At 38.3% G+C, this 26,787-nt stretch overlaps 1 protein-coding gene across 3 annotated transcripts in view; it reads right to left on the bottom strand.

Moving 5' to 3' along the window:
• Window positions 1–289: 289 nt before the first annotated feature.
• Window positions 290–26,787, bottom strand: part of LOC122068737 (phosphate transporter PHO1 homolog 3-like) — a 34,639-nt gene continuing 8,141 nt past the window's right edge. Inside the window, exons 7-14 of one of the 3 annotated variants that reach the window (XR_006137231.1) lie at window positions 9,915–10,173; window positions 9,421–9,525; window positions 9,284–9,328; window positions 1,531–1,680; window positions 1,176–1,454; window positions 943–1,082; window positions 568–724; window positions 290–412 (exon numbers count right to left, since the gene is read on the bottom strand). Coding sequence is in view for 2 of the 3 variants with exons in the window: in XM_042632618.1 (XP_042488552.1) it covers window positions 631–724; window positions 943–1,082; window positions 1,176–1,454; window positions 1,531–1,680; window positions 9,284–9,328; window positions 9,421–9,525; window positions 9,915–10,173 (1,072 nt within the window). In the remaining variant the exon portion in view is untranslated. The other 2 variants (XM_042632618.1, XM_042632619.1) reach the window with 2 other exon arrangements.

Raw genomic sequence — 26,787 nt, 5'->3', positions numbered from 1 at the left:
AGCAAAGGCGACTCAATTAAGAAGTAGAATCGAAGTTGTCCAGGAACTTAATCTTAACAGCTATCAAAGCATCCATCTGCTTATTCAACTGGCAGAACTTGTTTATATCATCCCCGCCTTTTGGGTGTTACTAGATAAGAATAATTTAAGACCAGTATTTACTCCTAAAACCACCATGAATACCATTCCCCGTGCAAACTGGGGTAGACCTGATCTCTTATAATCACAAAATATCAAACACTTCCGAAAGAGAACAGAGAGAATGGCTGTAAAGACCCTTGGAATCTCCTTGCTCAAAAGTATCAACACACTGTTACCAAAAGTATCAACACTTCTCTTATTATAATACAATATCCCCCCTCCCCCCTTCTCCCCTGGAAGAAGCGTTACATGTTTTGCTGAATAGGTAGCTCTGCAAAAAAAAATTTGATATGAGATCCCCCACCCCCCAAAAAAAGTTTTAATTACAAGTTTTGCCTTCCTAAACATGCTCCAATTGGATGGATTGTATTATCTAATTAAAATGGTTTTATTTTTGTGTGTTGTTTAATGTCACAATTGGCTTACACCCATGTAGTTTCATGTGAAGTGACATTCATCTGCCACCTTCTCTCCCATAACTTGCAGACGCTACTCATGTTCATCCTCATCATGGTTGAAAGGCAGCGGCACCGACTTAAAGGCACGAAACTTACCCACATTGTTTAAGTGCTCGTTCTCCAACCTGACAAGTTTGATCATCCAATTTTCTTGTCAGAGAAGATTCTCAGTATTGAGTTTGGGTAGGATACTATGTGTTGGTTGATTCTATTACAACAGTTATCAGGTGCATATTCCAGTTTATCCTTTTACTTACTGGCTTGGTAAACAAATTGAGTAATAGCTGAGACTGCTTCCCAATTTGTAAGAAATGTTAATTGTAAATATCACACATAGAATTACCTGAAGAAAGTCCACATGCCTCGACGAATTATCTCCAAGCAAGCCATTATGGCTGCTAAGGCTTTTTTGTGCAGGAAAGGTGCTTCATGAAAATCCAACACTGACTGCATCCAAGATAATCTCAGTATGACATTAATAATCTGCATTATGGAAATAAAAGAAATGTCAAAAGAATGGATCTTGCAGCTCCTGGAACTATTCCAAACAAACTTTCTTTTTTCCCCCATACTAACCATGGCTGCAAAGTAGACTCTGTGATCTGATATGAGGAGCTTATCTCTCAACCACGGGTTTCTGGACGTCCGTTGCAGAAGACCCCAGTCCATGACAAGGTCCCAGTATGTACCAAATATTGTCGCAATGACTGAAGTAACTCCAGCTATGATCTTCAGGGTCATACCTTTGTTTAGATCATAAGATGTTCGCATGGCAACTGCAACAATTGTAGACAAGTATTTCATTCCATTATATGCCTGATGTACATCTTCCTCTTCGAACAAGCGGCGGAGGCACTACAACACTATATTGTCATGAGTAGCCTTCAAAAGATACATGGATAACCATAAACAAAAAGTTAAATTGAGCTACCTGAAGGAGGCGGATCCAATATGGAATTACTGCTACAATGATATAAAAGGCTTTATAAACATCGCTATGCTGGCAATCGTGGCTTCTTCTTTTGAAGTCACCCCAGCCATAATAGCAAATGTAGAACTCCAGACTTCTAATGGCCTGCACCTGAAGTAGAATGGAGGTAGACGTGGCATATACATCCCGAAAAATCCAGTGTTAGTTGCATAATAGCTCAAAATTCGAAAGATCAGTGAATGTATATATTTTATTATGGTGAATATATCTAAAGATATGGTATTGAATACTGTTGCTTCAGACAATTTCCAAATAAACACAGAAAAATTGTTATATGCATTGACAAAGTAAAGCAGAGAGAAGATGGTTCCAATGAAGCTATATGGTCCATTTGGTTACCGAGGGAAACAGTATAAATGATGCCTTGAATATGGTGATATATAATATCTAGTCTAGTTTTCAAACCTACAAAAAGAAGACCATTTTCTGTGTATCTTTTAATTTTTTGCTATGGAATCTTTGTTTCTCTTTCATCCTGGTGTATTAATCAATTGGATGTGAAGAAATCTCCTTCAACCTGAAACTCCAAAAGATGATTTCTAATGCACACAGGCCTAGTGATAGAGGCTTTTCAAAACCTGTTAGCAGAAACCTCCTCAGCACCTACGATTGGGAAGTAGACCTTGCTGTTGGCCAGCAGAACATATAGTCAAAGGAAGAAGATATTCTGAAATAATAGAAGAAGAACAAAGGAACAAAGGAAGAGAAGTAAGGGGAGAAAATAGATAGCAGGAGAGGGAAGAAGGGGGATTAACAATGTGTGAACAGTACTATGAGGAGAGAGGAGAGAGAAGAGAGAGATCCAACTCAGTTTTCAAATGAAAATATCCAGAGTTCATTCACTAAAAAATGGGGCTTACTTGCTTTAAAGGGAAAAAAAAAATCTAAAGACCTCAACTTCTTCCTGAACACGTAATAAAGCTTCCTCAATAACTTAAACATCTTAAATAACTCTTCAAACCAGATCCACTGTAAATATTCAACCCCAAACTATTGGGTGGAGGGACTCAGGTGTATGAGGCAACGTATGGCTTTAGGGGTAACCGATGTGGGACTATTCTCCCATCACTCTCCCTCACATGTAAGCAGGACGGAACTGCGTACATGTGCATGGATAGAACAGGACAGAACGGAGGGAAAATCGGAACCTTCTATTATAACATATAAATATCCAACCCAAAAGCTCAAACTATTGGGTGGAGGGACTCACAGATATATAAGGCAATGGAAGGCTTTAGGGGCAATCAATGTGGGACTATTCTCCCAACGCCCATGACTAAGATGGGCCCAAAAGACAGCTAGCTAATTAATTTTAGAATAAAATATCTTCCCAACTAATAGGTAATGAGCCCCACTACTAACTATTGACACTTAAAACTAAATGACCTAAAAAAAAAAGTGTTTTTTTTGGGTGAATGGAAAATATATTAATGAAAATAGCAGAAAACAAGCAAAGCCAAACCAAGGGAGGGACCCCAAATGAAAGTGCTAAACATCTAAAAAAGATGATACATCAAAAGCGGGGGCAGGAAGAAACGTAATCAACAATGGAACAAGGAAACAAATTTAAAAGATGATACATCAAAAATTTGGGGTGGGGGAAATAAGCGGGAGTTCCCACTAAGAGGCAAGATCCTATTTCTTAAAGTGTCCACTTCTATCTGAAGGAGCCTATTTCTAATCTCAAAGGTGATAACAACCCATGTCTGCTCAATAGTACGCGTAGAGGAGGTCCATCTTTTGTTCCTTTCCCACCAAATATGATGAATCACAGTGCCAAAGCAAGTTTATGGATATGATCAATATGATCACAGATGGACTTACCACTAATTTTTTTCAAAACCCACCTCCATTCATTGTGAAAAGGAAAGATAGCTCTATGATGAGGCCAACACTTGCTTACGACACCCTTCCAAACACAATTAGAGAAAGAACAAGAAAAGAAGAGATGATCCACATCCTCAATAGAACTCCAACAAAGGCAATAATTTGGAAAAGATGAATTTCTCTTGAGAAGGAAACCTGAACAGGGAGTGAGAAAGTCAAAGCACACCACAATGTAAAACTATACCTAGGAATGTTGGAACTAAACCAAACAATCTTGTGCCAAGGAAATTTTTCAGATCTTGTTCTAATCATATTCCAAGCAAAGGCAGATTTTTTTTTAATTATTATTTATTCATAGGAATTTGGAGTCCATTGAACTAAATCCCCACAGCCCATAGGTCTCATCAGAGAATTGGTGAAACTAGACCAGGACACAAATTACCATCTCTGATAATGGAAGAGACCTTTCCCATCCCATCAGAACCAGAATCATATCTAATACAATCACCATATCTGGAAACGAGCACCCCATATGGATGTCTGTTATCCAGCCACAGTAGCATACCACAACCGTCATCAATACTAGAATGAATGGCCTCTCTGACAAGATGCCTATACTTAAGGATTTTTCTCCAAGCCCATGAAACATCCAAAGGGCAAGTGGCAGGACAAATAGAATTCGACTTGAGGTATCTAGAATATACCCAATTAGTCCAAATCTATCCTTCCTATACAGAATATTCCAAATAAGATTATTGATGCCCATAAGATTTAATTCCTTGACACGATGAAGCCTTAGCCCACCTTCATCTTTCGGAGGACATACTTTAGCCAATTAACAGGATGAAGGAAATTGGAGTTCTCTTGACCTTTCCCAAGGAAAGAAGACATAATGGATTCAATTTTGGAAATGATTGAAGATAGAAGTCTAAGAACACCAAACCAATAGATATATGAGTTTTACATAACTGATCTAATAAGCTTTAAATGACCAACAAAAGATGGAATCTTGTTCTTCCATAATTCTAATCACTTCCGAAGCCTACACAAAATAGGGGAGCAACGATGGGCAGAAATTTTTCAAGAGATTAAAGCAAGGCTCAAAATTTTGAAAACGATTGAAGATGGAAGTCTAAAAACACCAAACCAGTAGATATATGAGTTTTTCATAACTAATCTAATAATCTCAAGATGACCAACAAAAGAAAGAATCGTGTTTTTCCATAATTCTAATCACTTCCGAAGCCTATCAAAAATAGGGGAGCAATGATGAGCAGAAATTTTTCAAGAGATTAAAGGAAGGCTCAAAATTTTGAAAAGGATTGAAGATGGAAGTCAAAAACACCAAACTAGTAGATATATGAGTTTTTCATAACTGATCTAATAATATCAAGATGACCAACAAAAGAAAGAATCGTGTTTTTCCATAATTCTAATCACTTCTGAAGCCTATCGAAAATAGGGGAGCAATGATGGGCAGAAATTTTTCAAGAGATTAAAGGAAGCCTCAAAATTTTGAAAACAACTGAAGACGGGACTCTAAAAACAACAAACCAGTAGATATATGAGTTTTTCATAACTGGTCTAATAAGCTCAAGATGTCCAACAAAAGAAAGAATCTTGTTTTTCCATAATTCTAATCTCTTCCGAAGCCTATCCAAAATAGGGAAGCAATGGTGGGCATAAATTTTTTTAGAGATTAAAGGAATGCTCAAATAATTTGAAAAAAGCCCTCAGGAATACCCAAAATCTCTTTAGCTAGGTTTTAGTGCCATTGGAAATTCCAGTAAAGAAAGCTAAGCATTTGAGAGTGTTGACAAACAGACCAGATATACCTGAGAAAGTATCCAAAGCTTCATTGATTAAGGAGATAGAAAGGAGGGAAGCTTTGGAAAAAATCAAAAGGTTATCAGCAAAAGCAAAATGAGAAATCTTCAAAGACTCAAAAAAACTTTTAAAAACTCTCCTATGTATCTACCTTGCATTATTAAAATAAACCAAGATAAAAATACAATCAAGAGTCTAAAATATAGGATCAAACCACATCCAATTGTTGTAATCATGCCAATTCACCATTCCCCCTTTGTTTGAAAAAAAATATCGCCCTTGAATTTTGAAGTAGAGGAGGATGTTCAACGTAGGATCTGCAACCACTCTCCTTCACCCAACAAAGTCTATGATCAAACCCCAATCCAATGGTACAAAATTAGTGATAGCAAGTTTGATGTCAAAAATGCAAGTTGGAAGTAGGAATCCAACTAGAACCAATTTACGCTCCTCCACGGCTTGTCTTCAACGATCATTGGTGCCACCTTATCCTCTATCATTGGCTCTTCATCTTGCCTTTTCACCCACTTCTAAACAAGTAATATCATGTCATCAAAAGTAGTGTATGTAGTTTGAACAAGGGAAGTGACTGACTCTGTAGGTCTCAAGTTATTTCCAATACTTGTCAAAAGAGAACTTTACATGGCCCCCTGGATTTGGTCCAATTACAACCCTCTCTTCTGTGTTTTGAACAATCACATCCACCCCTGAAGTTTGACGATGTTAGTAAGGTATTAGTTTTGAAATGTAAAATACTATTTCACCCCTATTATATCTTGAACTAAAACATCCAAAATCTAAATACAATATTTACCTCATTAAATCTTCAAACCTAAAATCCCCCAATTGAAGTGGTTTGGCCAATAAGGGCCAATGGTTAAAGGTTTTGCTACAATTCTTTGTTCGGCAAATGTGAAGAAGATAGAACTTTCTGGCGAAGGTGAAGAAGGGAGATTCAATATGTTATGTTATCCAATTTTAGAGAGATTGATTGGAACCATGTTTGTGGTGTCCTTGGGTTGAACTAGATGCTTCTAAAAGTAGTTAGGAATCTCATTTTTTTTTTGCTTCCAACCTGTTTGGTTTACCCATATGTCAAAAGGAAGAAGAACAAGCTGTTGTGAGATGCAATAATGTTAAGAGCTTCTGAGACCAACAAAGCTCTAAATTTTTGTGGGATGATAATTATAAAAACTGTTTGTCATTTTCTGAATTACCTTAGCACAAGAGTTCCATTGATGATGAATCTCAAGCTTTGGAACCAATTTCTTTCACCAATGTAGATATTTAATTACCATTGGAACTCTTTTTTATTTTTTAGGTTTTCTTAAACATAACCCGATTTGAGGAATTTCAGAAACCCTAGCACACAAAGAAGCAGATTTTTATACAACCTAGAATCCAAATTGATGCCAAGGAAGGCATTCATGGGGGAAAAATTACCTTCACGTTGCACAGATCACTGATCGGAGATATTAATCATTATAGTTCGCCGGAGATGAAAGTTTTTTATATGCTGGTAGCGGGAAAAGAAAAAGGAGATATGGAATAGTTAGTTTTGCAGCTCACAGATTGCAGATTAGAGAGATTAGAGCAGCACCGCAGAGTTAGGTGTTGATTTCGTAGTTCAAATATCGCGGATTGGAGAGATTAGGTTCAGCATAGTCTCACAATTCACCGAAGATGACATTATCATGAGAGCAAGTCATCGGAGTAGAACAAGGACAGATGGAATTAGTTGGAACATTGGAAGGTTGAGGACATCTGTTGTTGTGTTGCATTAAAATGGTAAAAGAGTCAAAATACATTAACAAAGGGTAATATGGCCATTAATGAAATTTTGCATAACTTAAAAGGTTTCAACGAAACACTTCACTAACATTGTCAGCCCTCAGGGGGGTGGATGTAGTTGTTCAAAACACAGTGGGGGGGTTGTATTAGGTCCAAAGTCTAGGGGAGGGCCATGTAAATTTATTTTGTCAAAATTCTCTCTAACCTTTTAAAAGATCTCTTACACAACTTGAATTCTCGAAAGAAAGCAAATGTTTTGTATGAATCCATGGTATTTGTGGCCGGATTTAGGTAGGCTATAATAGGCTCTGATACCAACAAAGCAATTTAAAACTCCAAGGGATCACGAAAAATGCAGATCTGATGGATCGAGGAATTCTAGAACATACGAAACAACATGCCTTAGTCTCTTTCTTACTGATAGGGTCATAATAAGGACCTTCTTTAAGGCCTATGATTGAATACCTTATAGGCAACTCACGTCTTAGTCGTGGGAGGCCATCCATTTGAGCCCAATGCCATGCTAGCCCTGACCCCTTGTGCTGCCTTGCACGTTTGCGGCACAACAAGACAACCCAAGCTAGCTGATGCTGCTACGTGCTACGTGCCATGTGCGGCAAGGCTTGGATATGGCTTCATGCCTTGTGCGGTTGTGCACAGGTGGCTTGCCTTTGTTGTAGGCATGGATGCATGTCTTTCATGCATGTTACAAACGTTGCCGCAGGCTTGGTGCACCTGTTGTACTTTTATAGATGACATGGCCCTGCTCCTTTGGCTACCATATCATTGCACCTTGCCATGACATCTATCACATGTGCCACTTCATCATATATCTTGCCACATCACAATACGCTATCCAACTCATCATAAGTCATGCCATATGTATGGGACACCACATTGAGACATATTATCGAACATTTGGGCATTCTGAAGGGATCATAAGGAAACAACCATAACTCTCTCACCTGGTATCGGATCGATGTGATTCCAGTTATCATTAGAAAGATGACTTGATGCTCTAAAACTCTCAAATACAACCCTCCTTCCAATCATAGTTGTCACGGCCTCACCTAAAGCTTGGGCGGCCTAGTTAGGGTTTGGGCAATTGTCGACTGTCGCCTTACTACAAGGCGCAACACTTATTTATGTCAAATATCATTTAGTTATGAAAGAAATTAATCTATATATTATTCAGAAATAAGAAAATAACCCCCTTACTTGAATCCAATAAAAATGGTTTAAAAATCAAATTCCAATAGGAAAAAAAAGTCAACCCCTGTCCAATAACAAAAAACTGGATATTTTGTTATGACGGTGATTTTCAACTTTCTGTTTTTTTCAATTCTGTAAATTTCATAAATCTTATCATTGCTAAAACATTGCTAAAAACCAAAGTGCGGTAAACTAATTTTTGTTTTGATGAACATAAAATTATTTTTATCTAGGCAATTTGAACAGCATTCACACACTTTAAAATAAGTTTGACCGGAACATAAGCTTGTTATTACAACTTAAATTTAAGTAATCTTAGACTCGTTGGAAAGCTGGTTTTGTGCTCTACCTAATACAAAGGTCTCATGTGAAAATAAACTCATTTGACTGTCAAACTCATTAGAGAACAAGAATCTCTAAATGTTGATTTTTTATGATTTAATGTGACTTAATGTTGATTTTTGATGACTTGATGTGACTTAATGTTGATTTTTTATGATACAAATGTTAGAAAAGCGTGAAAATAAAAAATAACACTTGAGCGCCTTGTCGCCTAAGTGCTTAGGCACCCCTCCACCGCCTTGGGTCGCTTTGTCGCCTTGACAACCATGCTCCCAATTCTGCCACTTGGCCTTCCCAAATGAGCTCTGAAGCTTACACTTGCTGCAACTGCCACATCTAACACATCTTGCCACTTGTACACTATACACAGCCCCAACTGACAGTGTCGACAACAATGACAACCATACAACAACACCATTTATATCTATCATTCATAATTTCTCATGGTAATCAAGATTTCAATAGGATCATATAGATTAACCATATATGTTGATATTGTATGATTTATCAAAGTGGAAAGCTTGTTAGAGCAGAAAAATGAGGCAAGGGTTTATATTTTAGTAATTGCAAACACCTTCATGAAAGTCCCTAACTTCCATAATTTGAAAAGATAATGTTAACCAAACTGGGAGACAATGAATTATTTGCAATAAAATTCTGTGACAAGTTTCAAGATTTAAGCATGAAATCAAACCTGGCTAGTAAACTGATCTGCCAAGAAGAAATCTGCGAGTGTAACCTGCAGAGGGAAAAAATGCAAATAAAACTAAAATCTATAAGATTAATAATATATAAGCTAGTTTCTTTACCTTGGGTTATTCATTTTATTACCTTGTAAAGAGGAGCCAAAATACAGCGCAGTACACACTGGAGAAAGAAATAGCGGGTTGAGCGATATATGATGTTAAAAGGGCAGAATGTTAGAATAAGTAGAACCTGCCAAGAAAGACTTCTAGTTAGCTTATTACCCAAATGTTCGATCTTATCAGCTAGACACAGACGTGAGGTTTCAGAGACAGTGACAGAATGAATCCAATTTATCTGACAACATTGAAGGGTGTATCTTTCTCTATAATATTAGTTTGTAAGACAATTGTGACTAATATAAATGTATTTCAGTAAACAGAACAGTCTCAATTATACCTAAACAAAATAAATCATATAAAGAAAGAAAGATGCCACATAGTGGCCATACCATTAATCTCCATATGCACCTAACATATAGATCTTTTGTAAGATAAAAAATGGATCAACACTGATGCAGGCTACAAATATTAGAGTTATTTATATCATACAAGACTAGAAAGTTTTGGGAAAAATATTACAATGAGTAGGCCCAAAGGGACCAACTCCCTTGATGCATTGAAGCTTTTCATGTTCTGTTCCATTTCCATCTCCAAGTTTGACAAGACACCAGTCAATGACAGTACTGCTAGCCCTGTGCTGAGAAGAAAGACTTCTCTATAACCTATATCTGTCCCTTGATTGAAGCCAAATATAAATGGATAATTAACATGGTAATGTCTCCAAAAGTATATATTTGCACCATACATAAGCAAATGCAGGACAATGAACCCGAACAAGCTGCCATAAAAACAAGCAAAACCAGTTAAATAAGCAATTAACTTATAGCTCAATCTGTAAAAGAAGTTCAATATAATTTTAAGGAATGTAAAAAAATTTTAAAAATTTAAATTTAAGAGCTGCAATAAAAACAACTTTTCAAATATCACAATGGATTAATCAATTCATCACATTTGCTCTAGCAATATTTAATCCATTCAGTCCCCCTATATACATAGGTTTGTTGTTTTCTAGTTGTCTTTGTTGGCCACCTCGGCTACATGGCAGTGATAACGTGGCCAGTTGGGGTGAATGTGGCCGACAGTGATGACGTAGCAACGTTCGGTCTCTCCGATGAGATGACAGTGGTGTATGATGTGTTCAAAATGTGATTGAGTGATTTGGGTCATCCACGGTTGATGGTACAGATTTTCGAACCCAAAACTACTAAATTTGGCTTATTATCACTCGGGGGCATTTTCGGCATTGAAGATAATTTTTGGAAGAGGGACCCTCCATGTAACATTACAAGCATAAAAAACTCTTTCCAACACACCCGTTTTCATCCCATTTCCATATCGAATGAAAAAGTTACAGCGTCCGCAATGTTCAGGGGCATTTTAATCTTTTTGCATGGCTTAGTCTAATCATCGGGTCTCCTAAAAAATTATAAAGCTTCGAGTCATAATCCATACCCTTTTCAGTAGACTCAATTCGAATCCGTATGAAGAAGTTATGGTAGTTTCCGAAAAACAAGTCCGAAAATTCCAATTCCGGAATTGGAAAAAGCTCTCGGTGTTGGTGGGGTAGTTTCAGAACTCATTTTATACTTAGCGGGGTTTATGTGGTATTCTGATAAGTTCAGTCAAAGGGGGCTTGTAGCACTAAAAATTGAAGCTAGGAGGGGCTGGTTGTAATATGGGAAGGAGAGGAGATCTTAGATCTATGGATGTGGATGTGGGCTGGCACATAGCACAGATGACCATCCAACGGCATGCGGAAGTTTGTGCTAACACATGGCGCAAAAGATTCCTTCACGAGCTCTCTGAGTGGTCTAACTTATCAATCCTGTTGCTCATGCACCTCGTTTGATCGGATCTCGCTTGTGTGTATTACACGCGCGCCAACACTGCGTCAAAGATTCCTTTCGGTTGGTTCGGGTTCATTGCATTAGAACAATCCACAACTGAGGGCTATAATTCCTTCATGTTTTATGTGCTTAATCCAATGGCACTCCACCATATCATTGCTCCGACAAATGGTTGGTTAACAACCAATCTGATGATTACGTCAACCTCTGACCTTACATCATTCATGCGTCAAATCTGGTTCCAATCCAACGGCCTAGATTAGAGAGCCGTTTGATCGATCCTACGGCTCAGATTTAAGGTGTCGTTTGAAGATTGATCAGACAATTGTGAGCCGTGCCGCCATACCCCATAGTGCAGGCGTGCCCTGCACCACCCTGGAAAGATTCTAATGGCTTAATCCAGTTGGCTTAACATCAAATGAGAATATCTTCTACCTACAGGGCCAAAATTGTCCATCCAAGTTGCATTTTCTTCAGTTTTTTGTGCTCTATCTAATAGAAGGCTGAGAAGAGAGTTTTGGAACAAATATACCCAAGGTTTTGAAAGAAGAAGCTTCCCCCATTGAGTGTGTGCTATTGAATGGGTTTGAGTGTTTAATGGAGGTTGTATTTACTCCATTAAGAGTGGTTCTGAGAAGGTGGTTGAGATGCTTTGTCAATTCACTGATTCCAAATCAAGAGAAGAGAGATGAAGAGATGCTAACTCAATTTGTGCATTAAAGCTTAAGAAACCAAGGGAGAGAGTTTGTGAGGTGTCATGCTTGTAGTGCCTACCTAAAGATTCAAGTCTCCAACGAAAAAGGAGAGTTGAAGATTCCAGTGTGCAGAGACTTGCTTTGAGACAACTCTGAGAATACCAAACAAGGGCTATGAGACTCTCTAACCCTAGATATGCATTGCAAATATTTACTGTGATGATGTATGTATGCTAGTTGTAGTTGTTAATGTTGTGAATGCATGCTAGCCTAAGTTTGACTGTAGGAAAATCTGTAAGCCCATCTTTACTGTTTCATTTTTGTACAAGGTGTTTAGTGGGTGCTAAACATCAGGGGTGGGCGCTCTTTTGTAGTGGGTGCTACAAATTGTATCGGCAATATGTGTTCCTTCTCATTTGTATACTTCGTAAACCTAGGTGCTCCAGTTGTTAGTGCAACACTAGTTGAGTATTTGAGTAGATATGAAGCCCTTACAGGAACTACTTTAAGGATGTAGGCATTTTTCCAAACCTCATAATTTCCTATATTGTGAGTGTGGATTCTTTTTGTACTGCATGTTTAGAAGTGCATAGTATGTGGAATGGGTGTGCACACTTGTAAATGCCTATGAGAGGCTAAGTGTGCATACAGCTGAGTAATTGCAGCTACAGCTACTTCAGTGATTGTCTCGTCAACATAAACGTCAATTCAGGGAAAAGAATTGGACTCACTAATTCACCCCCTCTCAGTGACTTCCGGGATACAACAATTGGTATCAAAGTTGATACTCAGTGATAGTTTAATCAACAGCTAAATGATTCAATGGTAATATGCCAGGTGAAGGTTCTTTAGGGAATGCTCTGAGATTTGATGGGTTAGATTATGTATTTTAGAGAAGAATAATGTAATCCTATTTGGGTTCTCTCGGCTATGATGTTAGGGCATCAATTTTGAATGGTTACAAAGAACCAAAGACAACTCCTACAGATAATGAGGTCAAGAGAACTTATTGTTACAATCAGAAACCTGTGAATGCAATTTTCTCAGCAATAGACCAGGATGTCTTAGCCAAGTGATGGACTGTGACTCTGCAAAAGAAATATGGGAAAGACTCATAAGCATTTATGAAGGAGATGACAAGATCAGAAAATCTAAGTTACAGATCTTCATAACTCAATTTGAAAGTCTCTTAATGCAAGATGCAGAGAACATTGATACTTATATGACCAGGGTAAATGAGTGGTCACTTCCATTAAAAGGGCTGGAAGCCAATCAAAATGAATCCACAATGTGTCAAAAATTCTGAGATCCTGTTGCCTAAGTATGACTCTAAAGTGTCAACTATAGAAGAGGCCAATGACTTAGATACAATTACTTTTAATCAAGTGCATGTCAACTTTCACTGCTTTCGAAATGAGATGGAGAAAGAGAAAGTCCAATGACAAGCAAGCGGTTTTCAAGGCAATGAAGATTTTAAAAATTAACGAAAAGAAAAAACAGCCTATGGAAGATGACATTGATGAGAGTGATGATGAAGCTACAACTCATTTTACTACAAAGTTGAAAAAGGGAACAGGAAAGTACAAAGACAAATTTCCCTTCAAGTGCTTCAACTATGGAAGGGTTGGACAGTTTGCAGCCAAGTGTCCAAATAAGAGTTAAATAGAGAGTGAAGAAGATGAAGATGATAAGAAGAGAAATTTCAAAGAGATTTCTCTAATAGATACAAGAAGGGCAAGGACAAGAAAAAGAGTCTTGTCTCTAAGTCTGAGTCTAAGAGATGCAGTGACACATCTGAAGAAGAGTCTGAAGAATAATCAAAGGATAAGATGATGGGCTATGTTTATGGTCTTAGTAGATGTGAAAGAGAACAAGGTTGATTCATCAAGTAAAGAAGAATCTTCTGAAGAATAATCAAATGATAAGATGATGGGGCTATGTTCATGGTCTTAGTAGATGTGAAAGAGAACAAGGTTGATTCATCAAGTAAAGAAGAATCTTCAGAAGAAGAAGAGGAAATTAAAAGTCACACCTTGAGGCTGAACTTAGAGCTACAATTGAAGAGCTCATAAGAGAAAGAAAGAAATTAAAAAGGGGCGGCCAAGACCTCAAGGAGCAAGAACAATTAGTTCTTGAGTTGAGAGAGCAAGAAGATAAGTCAAGAATGATTTTGGAAGACCTTGAATTTCAACTCTAATGGAAGACCATTAATTGCAATACCTTTGAATTGGAGAAAGTGGCTCTGAAAGCTCAATTGGAGGAGCAAGCTCAAATTCTTGCACAGTTTTATGGCTATGAAGATGAGATAGCCCTGTTAAAAGCTAGAGTTAAAGATTTTCAAAGAACTAAGATTGACAGAGAAGACTCAAAAAATGAAAATGAAGAAAGTGATTCTTCTCCAATAGAGCATCCTAGCAGTAAGAAGTTAAATGACATTATTAGTGCTCAGAGTCCGGCACACATTAAATTTGGGCTTAGATTTGTTGGTGAATCTTCCAAAAATGTCAAGACAAATAGTAAAGGAACAATTTAGAATCCTATCAAAATCAATGACAAGAAGGCTCAAAAGGGGAAGGCAATGATACTACTACTACTGGTAATATCAAGAAAGATGTGCAGAAAGAGAGAATGCAATGAGGTCAAGTCAAAAGAGGAAATCCCTTTCTATTCCATAAGATTTCTCATGCTAGAAAACCACAAATGGTATGGCCAAGCAAGAGAGTAGGACCTAGAGGATATGACAACTATAAAGCTCCATACAGATGGAAGATGGAACCTGTGAGGTAGAAGCACGCTTTTCAAGGTTACCACTAAAAGTGCATAACATTGGGCACAAGATCTCAAATTGTAGATTCAACATTGGACCAAGGAATTTTGTGGACAAAAAACATTTTACACCCTTATAGAGGAGACAATTGAATGTTACAGATGCAGCAACCTTGGGCATATTACAATAGACTGTAGAAATGTATTTCTCACACAAAGACAACAGAGCAGAGGCAATCAGAGATTTTTTAGAAACATAGAAGTTAATGAGTTGAAGAAGCGGTTTTCAAGACAAAAGAGAACACAGAAATCTCAGTCAGTAAAAAAAGTCTGGGTTCAGAGAGAGAGAGAGAGAAAGTAGAAGAGGAAGAAAATGAAGCTTCATTTGTTGTTCAAAAGCTTTCAAAACTTAAGGAGACTCTACTCCATGGATACTTGACAGTGGTTTCTCAAGCCACATGACAGGACATAAGGGAAGACTTGAAAGACTACAAGACTTTGAAGGTGGATCTATGAAATTTGGCAACAGTTATGCCAGAATTACAGAAAAGGGTTCCACAAGTGTAAATAATGGGAAAGTAAAGTCCCATGAGATCTTTTATGTTGAATGTCTCAAACACAATCTTTTTAGCATCAACAAAATCTACGATAAAGGGTATAAAGTGACTTTTAACAGTTAATGGTGTGAGATAAGAAGATCAAGCACTGGAAAGGTGGTGGCTATAGGACAGAGAAATTTAGGGAACTTGTACACCTTAACAAAGATAGAGAAAGATTCCTGCATGGATAGCATAGATGAGGAGACAAGTCTGTGGCATAGAAGACTTTGGCATATTGGTTTCAAGAACTTGCCAAGATTTCTCCAAAGAAGGCAGTGAGAGATATTCTTGTGTTCAAGAAGTTCTATAATCTTATTTGTGCATCTTTTCAGAAGGAAAAGTAGACAAGAATCTCATTTAAGTCAAAGGAGTATTATTCTAGCAAACCATTAGAGTTGATTCACATAGACTTATGTGGTCCTATGAGGACACTTTGTGCCTCAGCAGAGAGATACATCATGTTGTTTGTTGATGATCACTCCAGAATGGTGTGAGTGATGTTTTCAAAACACAAGTCAAGGCTTTAGAAAGATTTAAGATCTTTAAAAAGCAAGTTGAAAATCAGATAGGAAAGAAGATAAAATGTCTCAGATCTTACAGAGGAGGTAAGTACAGTTAGGATGACTTTGAACAATACTATTACAAGCATGGTATTAGGAAGCAAACCTCAGCTCCAAGAACACCCCAACAGAATAGTGTTATAGAGAGAGAATAGAACAGTTTAAAACATAGCCAGAACTATGTTGGCAGAGAATGGTATGGGCAAGAAGTTTTGGAAGGAGGCAGTTCTAACTACAATGTACATCCATAATAGGTGCATGTTGAGACCACATGAAAGTAAAACAGCCTATGAACTCTGGCTTGGTGGAAGGGCTATAGCAAGACACTTCAAGGTCTTTGGTAGCAAGTGCTACATTAAGAACACAAACCAAGAATCGAGGTAAGTTTGATGATATGGCTAATGAGGGCATTTTTCTGGGCTATTCTACTTCAAGTAAGGCCTACAAATGCTATAATAATAGACTTGGGAAAATTATGGAGAGTATTGATGAGAAAGGGAATGTTTCCTCTGGCACAGGAAATGAACTCCCAGAGTTTGAAGTTCTTGATGATGAGAATTGACATAACTAACCGTAGACTCAAAAGCAAAGATGAGGTTGATAATTAGTAGGTTGAAGTAGGGTTAAATAAGCAGAGAAGGTATAACAGAGCTGATCAATAGGGAACAGATGATTTGGTCATTGGTGACCCTACTGTATGTGTTCAAACTAAAAGAATGAAGATCAATACCTACTATGTTCTTTCATAAGTTGAACAAAAAACTGTTGATAAAGCAAGTAAGGAAGAGAGTTAGATGAAGGCCATGAATGAAGAGCTTGATCAGATAGAGAGAAATCATACTTGGGATCTAGTCCCTAGGCTAACTGATAAGAATGTGATTGGCACCAAATGGGTTTTCAAAAATAAACTCACTGAAGATGGTAAAGTTGTGAGGAACAAGGCAAAACATGCATGAAAGAGATACGCTCAATTGGAAGGCATTGACTTTGAAGAAACTTCTTCTCTAGAGGCAAGACTTAAAGCTATCAGAATGTTCTTGGCATTAGCGGTATACAAAGTTTTTAAGATCTACCTGATGAATGTCAAATCAATTTTTTTGAATGGGAACTTAGAAGAGGAGAATTATATAGAGCAACTTGATGGGTTTGAATTGAGTGAGGACCCCACTCTTACGTGCAGGTTGAAGAAGGCCTTATACGGTCTGAAGCAAGCTCTAAGGGCATGGTACTCCAGATTAGAATCCTACTTGTGCAAATTGGGATTCAATAAAGGGTTAGTGAACAACAATCTCTACATTAGAACTTGTTGTAATAATGGGTTTATGGGTATTCTAGAGTTCTATCAAACAGGTCCTTAAGTCCATCAGGGTTATGGTCGATGGTCTTATAATATTCCTTAGAATATCCCTTTCTCTCTATTATAAATAAAGAGGGCTAGTCTTTATGAGACATAAGCTCAATTCCCCAATTTAACATGGTATCAAAGCCATAAAACCCTAAACCCTTTCCTCACCATTCTAACCCTACCGCCACCATCTAAACTCCCTCTAGTGCCATTGCCTCTCACCTAACTCACCGCCTTCAGGCGCCACAACTTCTTCCCTCGGTGGTTGAATGTGATCTTTCCCACTGAGGTTGTTCTTTTTTTATCCCTGTGAGATGATATACCAGAGATTTATTCTCTAGTTGTTGAAGACTGGTGCTATTGTCTGAGACCCTTTAGTTCTAATCAGCAACTATGCCTGAAGTTACCATAGCATCTTCAGGATTTAACTGGGCCTCTTCATCTGTCCCTGCCATCCTCCCTAGCTACATCAAACTAGATGGGAGCAACTATCTGTTGAGGTCTCATTCCTGTTACTTGGATATTGGTGCTCGTGGCTTGTCAGGCTATATTACTGATTCTACAAAGAAGCCTACTACTGCTGACAAAACCCAAGCCAAATGGGAGACAACAAATGGGAGACAAACAACTTTCTCGTGATGTCCTACCTCATTAATTCCATCGATCCCACTATTGCTTAGAACTATCTCTTACTGGATACTGTTGCCAAGGACACCTATTCCCAAGTTGGTAATGATGCCCAATGTTACAAGCTAAGGAAACGGATCCATGACACTAAACAGAAGGAACTTTCTCTTTCCTAATATTATTCTAACCTCGAAGGTATGTGGTAAGAGTTAGACTTTTATGATGATACTATTCTTAAATGTGAAGTTGATATTGTTATCATTGCAAAGAAAGAAGATAAGATTCGTGTTTATGTATTCCTTGCTGGTCTCAATACCGAGTTTGATCAAACTCGAGCTCAAATTCTGAGTAAAGATCCCTTTCCCACCCTGGAACAAGCCTATGTCCTTGTTCAAATTGAGGACACTCGTTGTACTGCTATGTTTTCCCCTGATACACAAGCTTGCTCTGCTCTCTACTCAGGTTTAGGGAATCAAACTAGGGAAACTCCACCTAGACCCACAGAGAAGGAGATTGTCAAGTGTGATTACTGTGGAAAGGAATGACACCAAGGATAGGTGCTAGAAGTTACATGGTAAACCAGCCAACACCCGTAGTCGTGGACAGGGACGGTCCAATGCTATCGCGAATCAGGTTTCTGATGACACTCCCACGATTCATCTACCTCCAATGAAGTTTCACAGACCTTGCGCCAACTGATGACCAAGCTTGACACTGTTTCCTTAGCTCCTTCTCTGCTAATTTCCTCTGATCCTGTAACATACACAGGTATTCCCTTTGGTGGCCATTGTGCATAGATTGAATCCCCTTCTTGGATTATCGATTTGATTCAGGGGCCACTGACCATATGACAGGGTCTCCTAAACACTTTGATGCTTACTCTCCTCTGTCAGGTGACCAAAATTCAGGGTGGCAGATGAGTTTCTTTGCCCTATCTCTAGAAAGGGTTCTATCTCTCCCAGTCCATTATTATCCTTCTCCTATGTTTTGCATGTCCTAAAGTTTACTACTAATCTTCTTTCCATTAGTAGCATTACTAGAGATCTTAATTTCAAAGTAACATTTTTCCTAATTGTCTTTTTCAGGACCTGGTAACAGATGATACGATTGGCAGTGGTAAAGTGGTGGATGGGTTGTATTTGCTTTATCGGTCTCCTACTACATTGACCTCTCAGCAGACAGTTCCACCTGCATCTACTTCTTCCTTGCATAGTCTCTACTATTGGCATCGTCGCTTGGGTCACCCACTATTAGGAATTTTAGCAAAGTTACTTCTTGATTTATTTCTCAAGTGTAATCCAAACAATTTTGTGATGCTTATGTTTTTGCCAAGTAAACTAGATCTATTTATCCTATTTCTGATAATAGAAGTTTAATTCCATTTGCTTTTATCCATTTGATGTGTGGGGACCATCCCGTCATGTCTCTATAACTGGACATCGATGGTTTGTGACATTTATTGATTGCTTTAGTCGTACTACCTAGGTGTATCTACTGCGTCAGAAGAGCGATGATTCTTATTCTAAACAGTTTCATAAGATGGTTCAGATTCAATTTTATGCTAAGGTTTGGATACTCCGGTCTAAGGATTAAAGCATCGGTATCATTTGTCGTATCGATCGGCCAAAATTAAAATACGTGTTGGATGGTGTCGTATGGTAATGGAGATACACTAAGATATGCTAAAGATACGTGCATAAATGGATAGAAAACACTTTTGCATAAAATAATAGTTAAAAGCTATATATAACATGTATTATGCATAAACACTAAATTGAGAGTATCGCACTAAGAATCTAAGATGTAGTTGTCCCATAAATATAAAATCCTTGTTTCCAACCTTGATTTTCACTTTACTTAGAGAGAAAAAATGGCTGGTAGTAATTTTGGAACAAAAACCCATAAAAAAAATTGTGTTTTTTTTCTGAAAAATGACCCATCTTGGCCATTAAATGATCGTAGCACTGAAGCGGATCCAGGTTCCGGAGACTGAACTCAGATCGCTTATGGCCCACTTAAATAAGAAATAGCACAATTTGTAACCAAATATCAAAGAGATTGGCAGTTTTGTAAATAAGCGGAAGTCTTTGAAGAAAAATGGCAAACTTGTAAATAATTGAAAGTTCCTAATAAGGAGTTGCAGAATTGTAAATAAACAGAATATGCAAGGGTCTAAATAGTTAAATATGGGTGGAACATAAAGGTGATTAGCACTTATTTGGTAGGGGTAAACTAGGAATGGCAAATAGCTCAAGGGCAGGTTGTAAATAAGGGTTAAAAAAAGGGCATTACGAAGGAAAGAAGGAAAAGAAAGTTCACGATACCAGATGGAGCTTGGAGTCTTCTTCAACCTTAGAATAGAGCTACAGCGGTGGAGTCAGTAGAGCTTTGAGATGGAGATCTCACTAGTTTGGCATCGGGCTGGCCTGAAATTTCAGGAGAAGGGTCGCACCAGCCAGCTCCTTCAAACCCAGCAATATTAGTCGCTGACTGCAAGGGCACAAGAGGTATGAACTTCTGCAAGTCAGATCTGGCGCAAGATTCCAATCCAGATTTGCACCTGGGTTTAACTCTCTCAGTAGAAGCTTCAACAGGGACCAAGTTTCCAGGGCTTCAATCGTCCTTTGGTAGAGAACAACCACGCAAAGTCTCAAGAAGAAAGGACGAGAAATGAAGGAGATGAACCCAGTTTCCGTGGGCTGCAACCTTCACCCTGAACAGGGTATTGATAACAGTAACAGATAAATATAAGGTAGGAAGGGGAAAAGAAGAGATTTTAGAGGGGAAAATAAAGAGAAATTTTCAAAGAGGGGATAAAGGGGAATCGGTAGCCATAGGGCAACCAAGCCAACATTCAATATCGAAATTTCATTCAATTCAAAAAACTGAGTTCCTCCATCCATTACATGTCTAATATAAAGAAAATAAATAAATAAATAATGGAAACTAACCTACATAGCAACTAAAATAAAATCCAATCTAAATTAAAATACCACAAACTAATTTCTAAACCTAAAAAAAGAAAGTAAATAAGAAAATCCCAAATCAAAGAGATCCCTTCCATCGCCCAACTGCATCAAGTGCACCATATCGGAACGTATCGTACCGTAGCGCACCATATCGGTATACACCGATACGCATCGATACGTACCGAGACATACCAAAACATGCATTTCACCTCAATTTTTAACTTTCCATAAAGTATTGGTATATATCGGTGCATATCGTATCATATCGGTGTGTATCGTAGGATACATATCGACACAAAAGGATTTACAAAATTTTATGTATCATATCGGTAGTATCTTATCGATAAGGATCGATACAGATACCTATCAGGCGATACGGTACAATACGTACCGATACTTATGATCCGATTTGACAATGACACTAAGTACACTGATGGAGAATTTTAGTGTATTTAGCTGATCAAGACTAGTTGTGTGGACACGGTTGCTTAGAATAGAGTCGCAGAGAGGAAGAATTGCCACATATTGGAGGTGGCTCGGTGCCTGATATTTGAGACACATATTCCACCACAATATTGGAGTGATGCAGTGTTATCTACATCTTATTTCATAAATCACCTGCCATCTCGAGTATCGGGAACTTGTTGCCTTATTAAGGTCCTCACGGGTGCTACTTCCTTTATTGTACCTCCCAAAGTGTATGGTTGTGTCGCCTTTGCCAAAAATGATCAGTAACAAGGGAAGTTTGATCCTAGGGGTCTTTGCTGCATCTTTCTTAGGTATCTCCCACTCAGAAGGGGTACCGGTATTATCATCCTCCCACGAGGAAGTATTATCTGACCATGGATGTGGTATTCCATGAATCCGTTGCCTACTATCCTGTACCTCTTCAGGGGGATTTGCCTAAAGTGGAACATGGGCCACTAATTGCTCAATTGGAAGTGAATGGAGTAGATGATGGTTACTTGGAAGGAGTCACAAGTCAGGACAACTAGGACCTATTTTCGCCCAGGGAGAGTCAGCGCCTATTTCTGCCCAGGGGGAGCAGTCGACGATTTCAGACTAGGAGCAACTGACTATTCCAGCCAAGGGAGAACAGTCGACCAAATCCACTCATGTGTTTGAGTGTTATCCTCGTAGGAAAACCCATCTTACCATCACTGCACCAAGCCAATCGCATGCTCCAGAACCAAGTCCTAGTGCTGGTAAGTCCCTTCCTACTGATTCACCCCTTGATTTACTTACGGCTGTTTGTAAACCTCAATGGGAATGTACTAAACATCCTATTTCTAATGTTGTCTCCTATAAGCGTTTAACTTCTTCTTTCTATTCCTTTGTTTCCTCCTTGGCATCTATTTCTATTCCCCATAACTGGCAGGAAGCTCTTGCTGATCCAAAGTGGAAAGAAGCAATACATGAGGAAATGAAGGCACTTGAGAAGAACAAAACATGGGAGCTTGTTCAACTTCAATCAGGGAAGAAAACAATTGGATGCAAATTGATCTTCACTGTGAAACAATCTGCAGATGGATCTGTGGATATGTATAAGGCTAGACTGGTTGCAAGAGGGTTCACTCAGACATATGGCATAGACTATCAAGAAACCTTTGCACCAGTGGCCAAAATGAACATTGTGGGGTTCATCATATCATGTGCAAACTATGGCTGGGAACTACAACAACTCGATGTGAAGAATGTCTTTCTTCATGGTGAGTTGGAAGATGAGGTATATATGGATACGCCTAATGGTTTCTCCACTCAGCAGACTCAGGGCAAGGTGTGCAAGTTAAAGCGGGCATTATATGGGTTGAAACAGTCCCCACAAGCCTGGTTTAGACGGTTCCACAGGGCAATGATTGCCATAGGTTAGAGATAGAGTACTGTTGATTATACTTTGTTCATCAAGAACTCAAGGGAGCACATTACTATTCTTATAGTAGAGATTGACCGTCACTTCTTCAAAGAGAAGCTAGAGTGGGGCATCATATGCATTCTGTTTGTACCTTATGAGGCTCAGTTAGCTGATATCTTTACTAAGAGTTTTAGTAATAAGTTGTTTAGTCCTATTGTTAGCAAGTTGGGAATGTTCGATATGTATGCACTGACTTGAGGGGGAGTAATGTAGAATTAGGTTACACTAGGCAAATAACTTCTAATATGTTAAGCTCAGACCAATTTCAAATCTGACCTCTCTAATTAGCCTTAACAGAAATCAGAAATAGTAGCAGAATCAAGGGAAATAAAACCCAGAAATTAGAAGATCAAACCTGTCCCATAAGAACCAGATTTAATCCCAGAAAAACACTTGCAGTAGCAGGAAAATAAACCAGCAACAGAATCAAAAGAAGAACTCAATCCCAGGCAGAACTGGGTCTCGGCCAGAATAGGAGAAGTCCTGCGGTTTACACCTGGCTGAGAAGCAGGGGCTGAAACCATGGTCATGGGCCTCCCTTGAGGTGGTCTTCAAACCCTCCAAAGGGTCTCTGGAATGGATGGACAGAATAGGAAAAACAAAGCCCAGCCGATAGGCTCAAACTCCACCAACCTGTGATCGATTTGAGGAATCAAGATTGGATTTCTACAGGCAGTCCTGCTTGATGTCTTCAAATAAACCTGATTTAATTCACTCGCTCTCTTCTCACAGCAAGCAATAACAGAGAACAGAAAAAGAAGAAGAAAAGAAGATGTCTAACACGATAGATATGGGTGGGAAGGCTATCTCAGCCTAGGTATCTCACCCACAAGTCCAAGGATTAAAGTATCGGTATCGGTCACCATATCGGTCGGCCAAAATTAAGATACGTATCGGAGGGTATCGTATCGTATCGTATCGTATCGGAGATACTCTAAGATACTCTAAAGATACACACATAAATGGATAGGAAACATTTTTTTTAAACACTTTTGCATAAAGAATTTGTTAAAAAAAGCTATTGATAACATGTATTATGCATAAACACTAAATTGAGGGTATCGCACTAAGAATTCAAGGTTTATAGTTGTCCCATAAATGTAAAATCTTTGTTTCCAACCTTGATTTCCACTTTAGTTAGAGAGAAATATGGTAGGCAGTAGCTTTGGAACAAAAACCCCTCAAAAAATCTTGTTTTTCTAAAAAATTACCCATCTTGGCCATTATATGACCATAGCGCACTGTATCGATACGTACCGATACTCACCGATACGTACTGATTGATATATACCGATACTCACCGACACTACAGATACATACCGAAACGTACATTTCACCTCGATTTTTTATTTTCCATCGAGTCGTATTGGTGCATATCGTATCGTATCGATGTGTATCGGTGGTGTATTAATGTATATCGGTAAGTATCGTAGGATATATATCGATACGAAAAGATTATAAAAATTCCATGCATCGTATTGGTGTGTATCATATCGATCGGCTAAATTTAAGATACGTATCGGAGGATATCGTATCGGTATCGGAGATACTTTAAACCATGTATGAAACACCTTTTTAAACACTTTTTCATAAAAAAATTTGTTAAAAAAAGCTATTGATAACATGTATTATGCATAAAAACTAAACTGAGGGTATCGCACTAAGAATTTAAGGTTTGTAGTTGTCCCATAAATATAAAATCCTTGTTCCCAACCTTGATTTCTACTTTAGTTAGAGAGAAATATGACTGGCAGCAACTTTGGAACAAAAACCCCTCAAAAAATCGTGTTTTTTGAAAAAATACCCATCTTGGCCATTATATGACCGTAGCGCACTGTATCGGTACTTACCGATACTCACCGATATATACTGATCGATACATACCGATACGTACTGATTCTCATCGATACGTACCGATCGATACATACAAATGCTCACCGATACCTATCAATACATACCGAAACATATATTTCACCTAGATTTTATATTTTTCATAGAGTATCAGTACGTATCGATAGTGTATTGGTGCATATTGGTATGTATCGTATGATATATCAATATAAAAGGATTTTAAAAATTTCATGTATCGTATCGGTGTGTATCGTACCGATCGGCTAAATTTAAGATACGTATCGGAGGGTATCGTATAGGTATCGGAGATACTTTAAACCATGACAACTATCTCAGCTATTGTCTTCCTTTCTCAAGAGAGGGAGCAAGCAAAACTGCAGCAAAATTTCATTATTTCAATAGTGATTTATGTCTACAGCAGACCCTCTTTATATAGAGGTCTGAAATTATAAAATAGAAGCTTGACACAAAATAGAAACTAAAGGAAATAGAAGCTAAATAAAAATAACAACTAATTCAAATTAGAAACTAATACAAAATAGAAACTACCTCTATCTTCTAATTTAGGAAACAAAATAGCAGCTAATAGGAATTCCTAAAAACATAACCATACTACTAAATTAGGAAACTAAAATAGTAGCATAAGGGAGCTTCCTATACTGGGCAGTAGTTGCACTTTAAGGGTTAGGCAGTAGCTTCAAGGCTGCCTCTTCCTCTTTCGGTAATGGATCCCATGATGGGGATCTACATCAGGGAGTGTTATAATAATGGGTTTAGGGTTATTCCAGAGTTCTACCAAACAGGCCCTTAAGTCCATTAGGGTTATGGTCTGTGGTCTTGTAATATTCTCTAAAATATTCCTGTAATACTCCCTAGAATATCCCTTCCTCTATTATAAATAAAGAGGGCTAGTCTTTTTGGGATATAAGCTCAACTCCCCAATCCAACGAAACTAAAGAAAGCAGTCATCTTATGGTGGTTGTGCATGTTGATGACATCATCTTTGGAGGCCACAAGGATGAATTGTGCAGAGATTTTACAGTAAGGATGCAAGATGAGTTCGAAATGTCCATGTTGGGTGAACTCTTTTTTTTTTTTTTTGGGTTTGCAGATTTTTCAGATGAAAGAAGGTATCTTTATATCTCAAACCAAGTATGTGAGGAAGACGTTGAAGAAATTCACCATAGAGGATTGCAAACATGTAGTACACCTATGATGACTGGGTGTAAGTTGAGATGACTCTCCCTTAGTTGATCACACTTCTTACAGGTCAATGATTGGCAGCCTATTATATCTGATAGCTAGTAGGCCTGACATCTTACAAGCAATGTGCATGGTGGAAAGATTCCAAGCAGGACCAAAGAAGACACATGTGGCAGCAATGAAGAGGATTTTCAGATATTTAAAGGGGACCAGTGACTATGGGCTATGGTATCCCAAGGTCAAGGGCTTATCTTTGTCAGCCTTTTCCGATGCAGATTGGGCAGAGTGTGTTGATGAAAGGAAGAGCACTAGTGGTGGTGCATTTTACTTGGGGAGAAGTTTGGTAGCTTGGCATAGTAAGAAACAAGACTCAATTTCTCTTTCAACTGCAGAGGCAGAGTATATTAAAGCCACATCTTATTGTACATAAGTGTTGTGGATGAAGCATCTGTTGAGAAATCTCAATATAGAGGTGGAGTAGGCAATGCCACTATACTGTGACAATACTAGTGCAATCAACATTTCTAAGAATTTGGTTATGCATTCAAGAATGAAGCATATTTCTATCCGGTATCACTTCCTGAGAGACAAAGTCATAGAAGGTGAAGTCAGAATAGAATTTCTTTTCATGGCAAAGCAGGTACCTGACATCTTCATTAAATCTCTCCCTAAAGAGAAGTTTGGGTTTCTCAAACATAAATTGGGAGTGGTCATTCTTCCTGAGCACTAGGTGCATTAGGAATGGGGGAGCATGTGCTTGTTGATGCTACCCCCATATGACATACAGGGGGAGTCCATTTGCCTCCCTTTGTATTTGCTGTCAAAGGGGGAGAGAGATTTCTCATCGGAGCATTGGAGTGTATATTGTGATGAGATGGCTGCCAACAACTCCAAAGGGGGAGATTTTTGTTTCATGGTTGTCTTTGTTGGCATCCCCGGCCACAATGTAGTGATGACGTGGTCAGTTAGGGTGAGGTGGCCGACAGTGATGATGTGGCAACATACGGTCTCTCTAATG

Source organism: Macadamia integrifolia, unplaced genomic scaffold (genome assembly GCF_013358625.1).
Source record: "Macadamia integrifolia cultivar HAES 741 unplaced genomic scaffold, SCU_Mint_v3 scaffold456, whole genome shotgun sequence".
NCBI lineage: Eukaryota > Viridiplantae > Streptophyta > Magnoliopsida > Proteales > Proteaceae > Macadamia > Macadamia integrifolia.
This window is presented reverse-complemented; position numbering and strand designations above follow the sequence as displayed.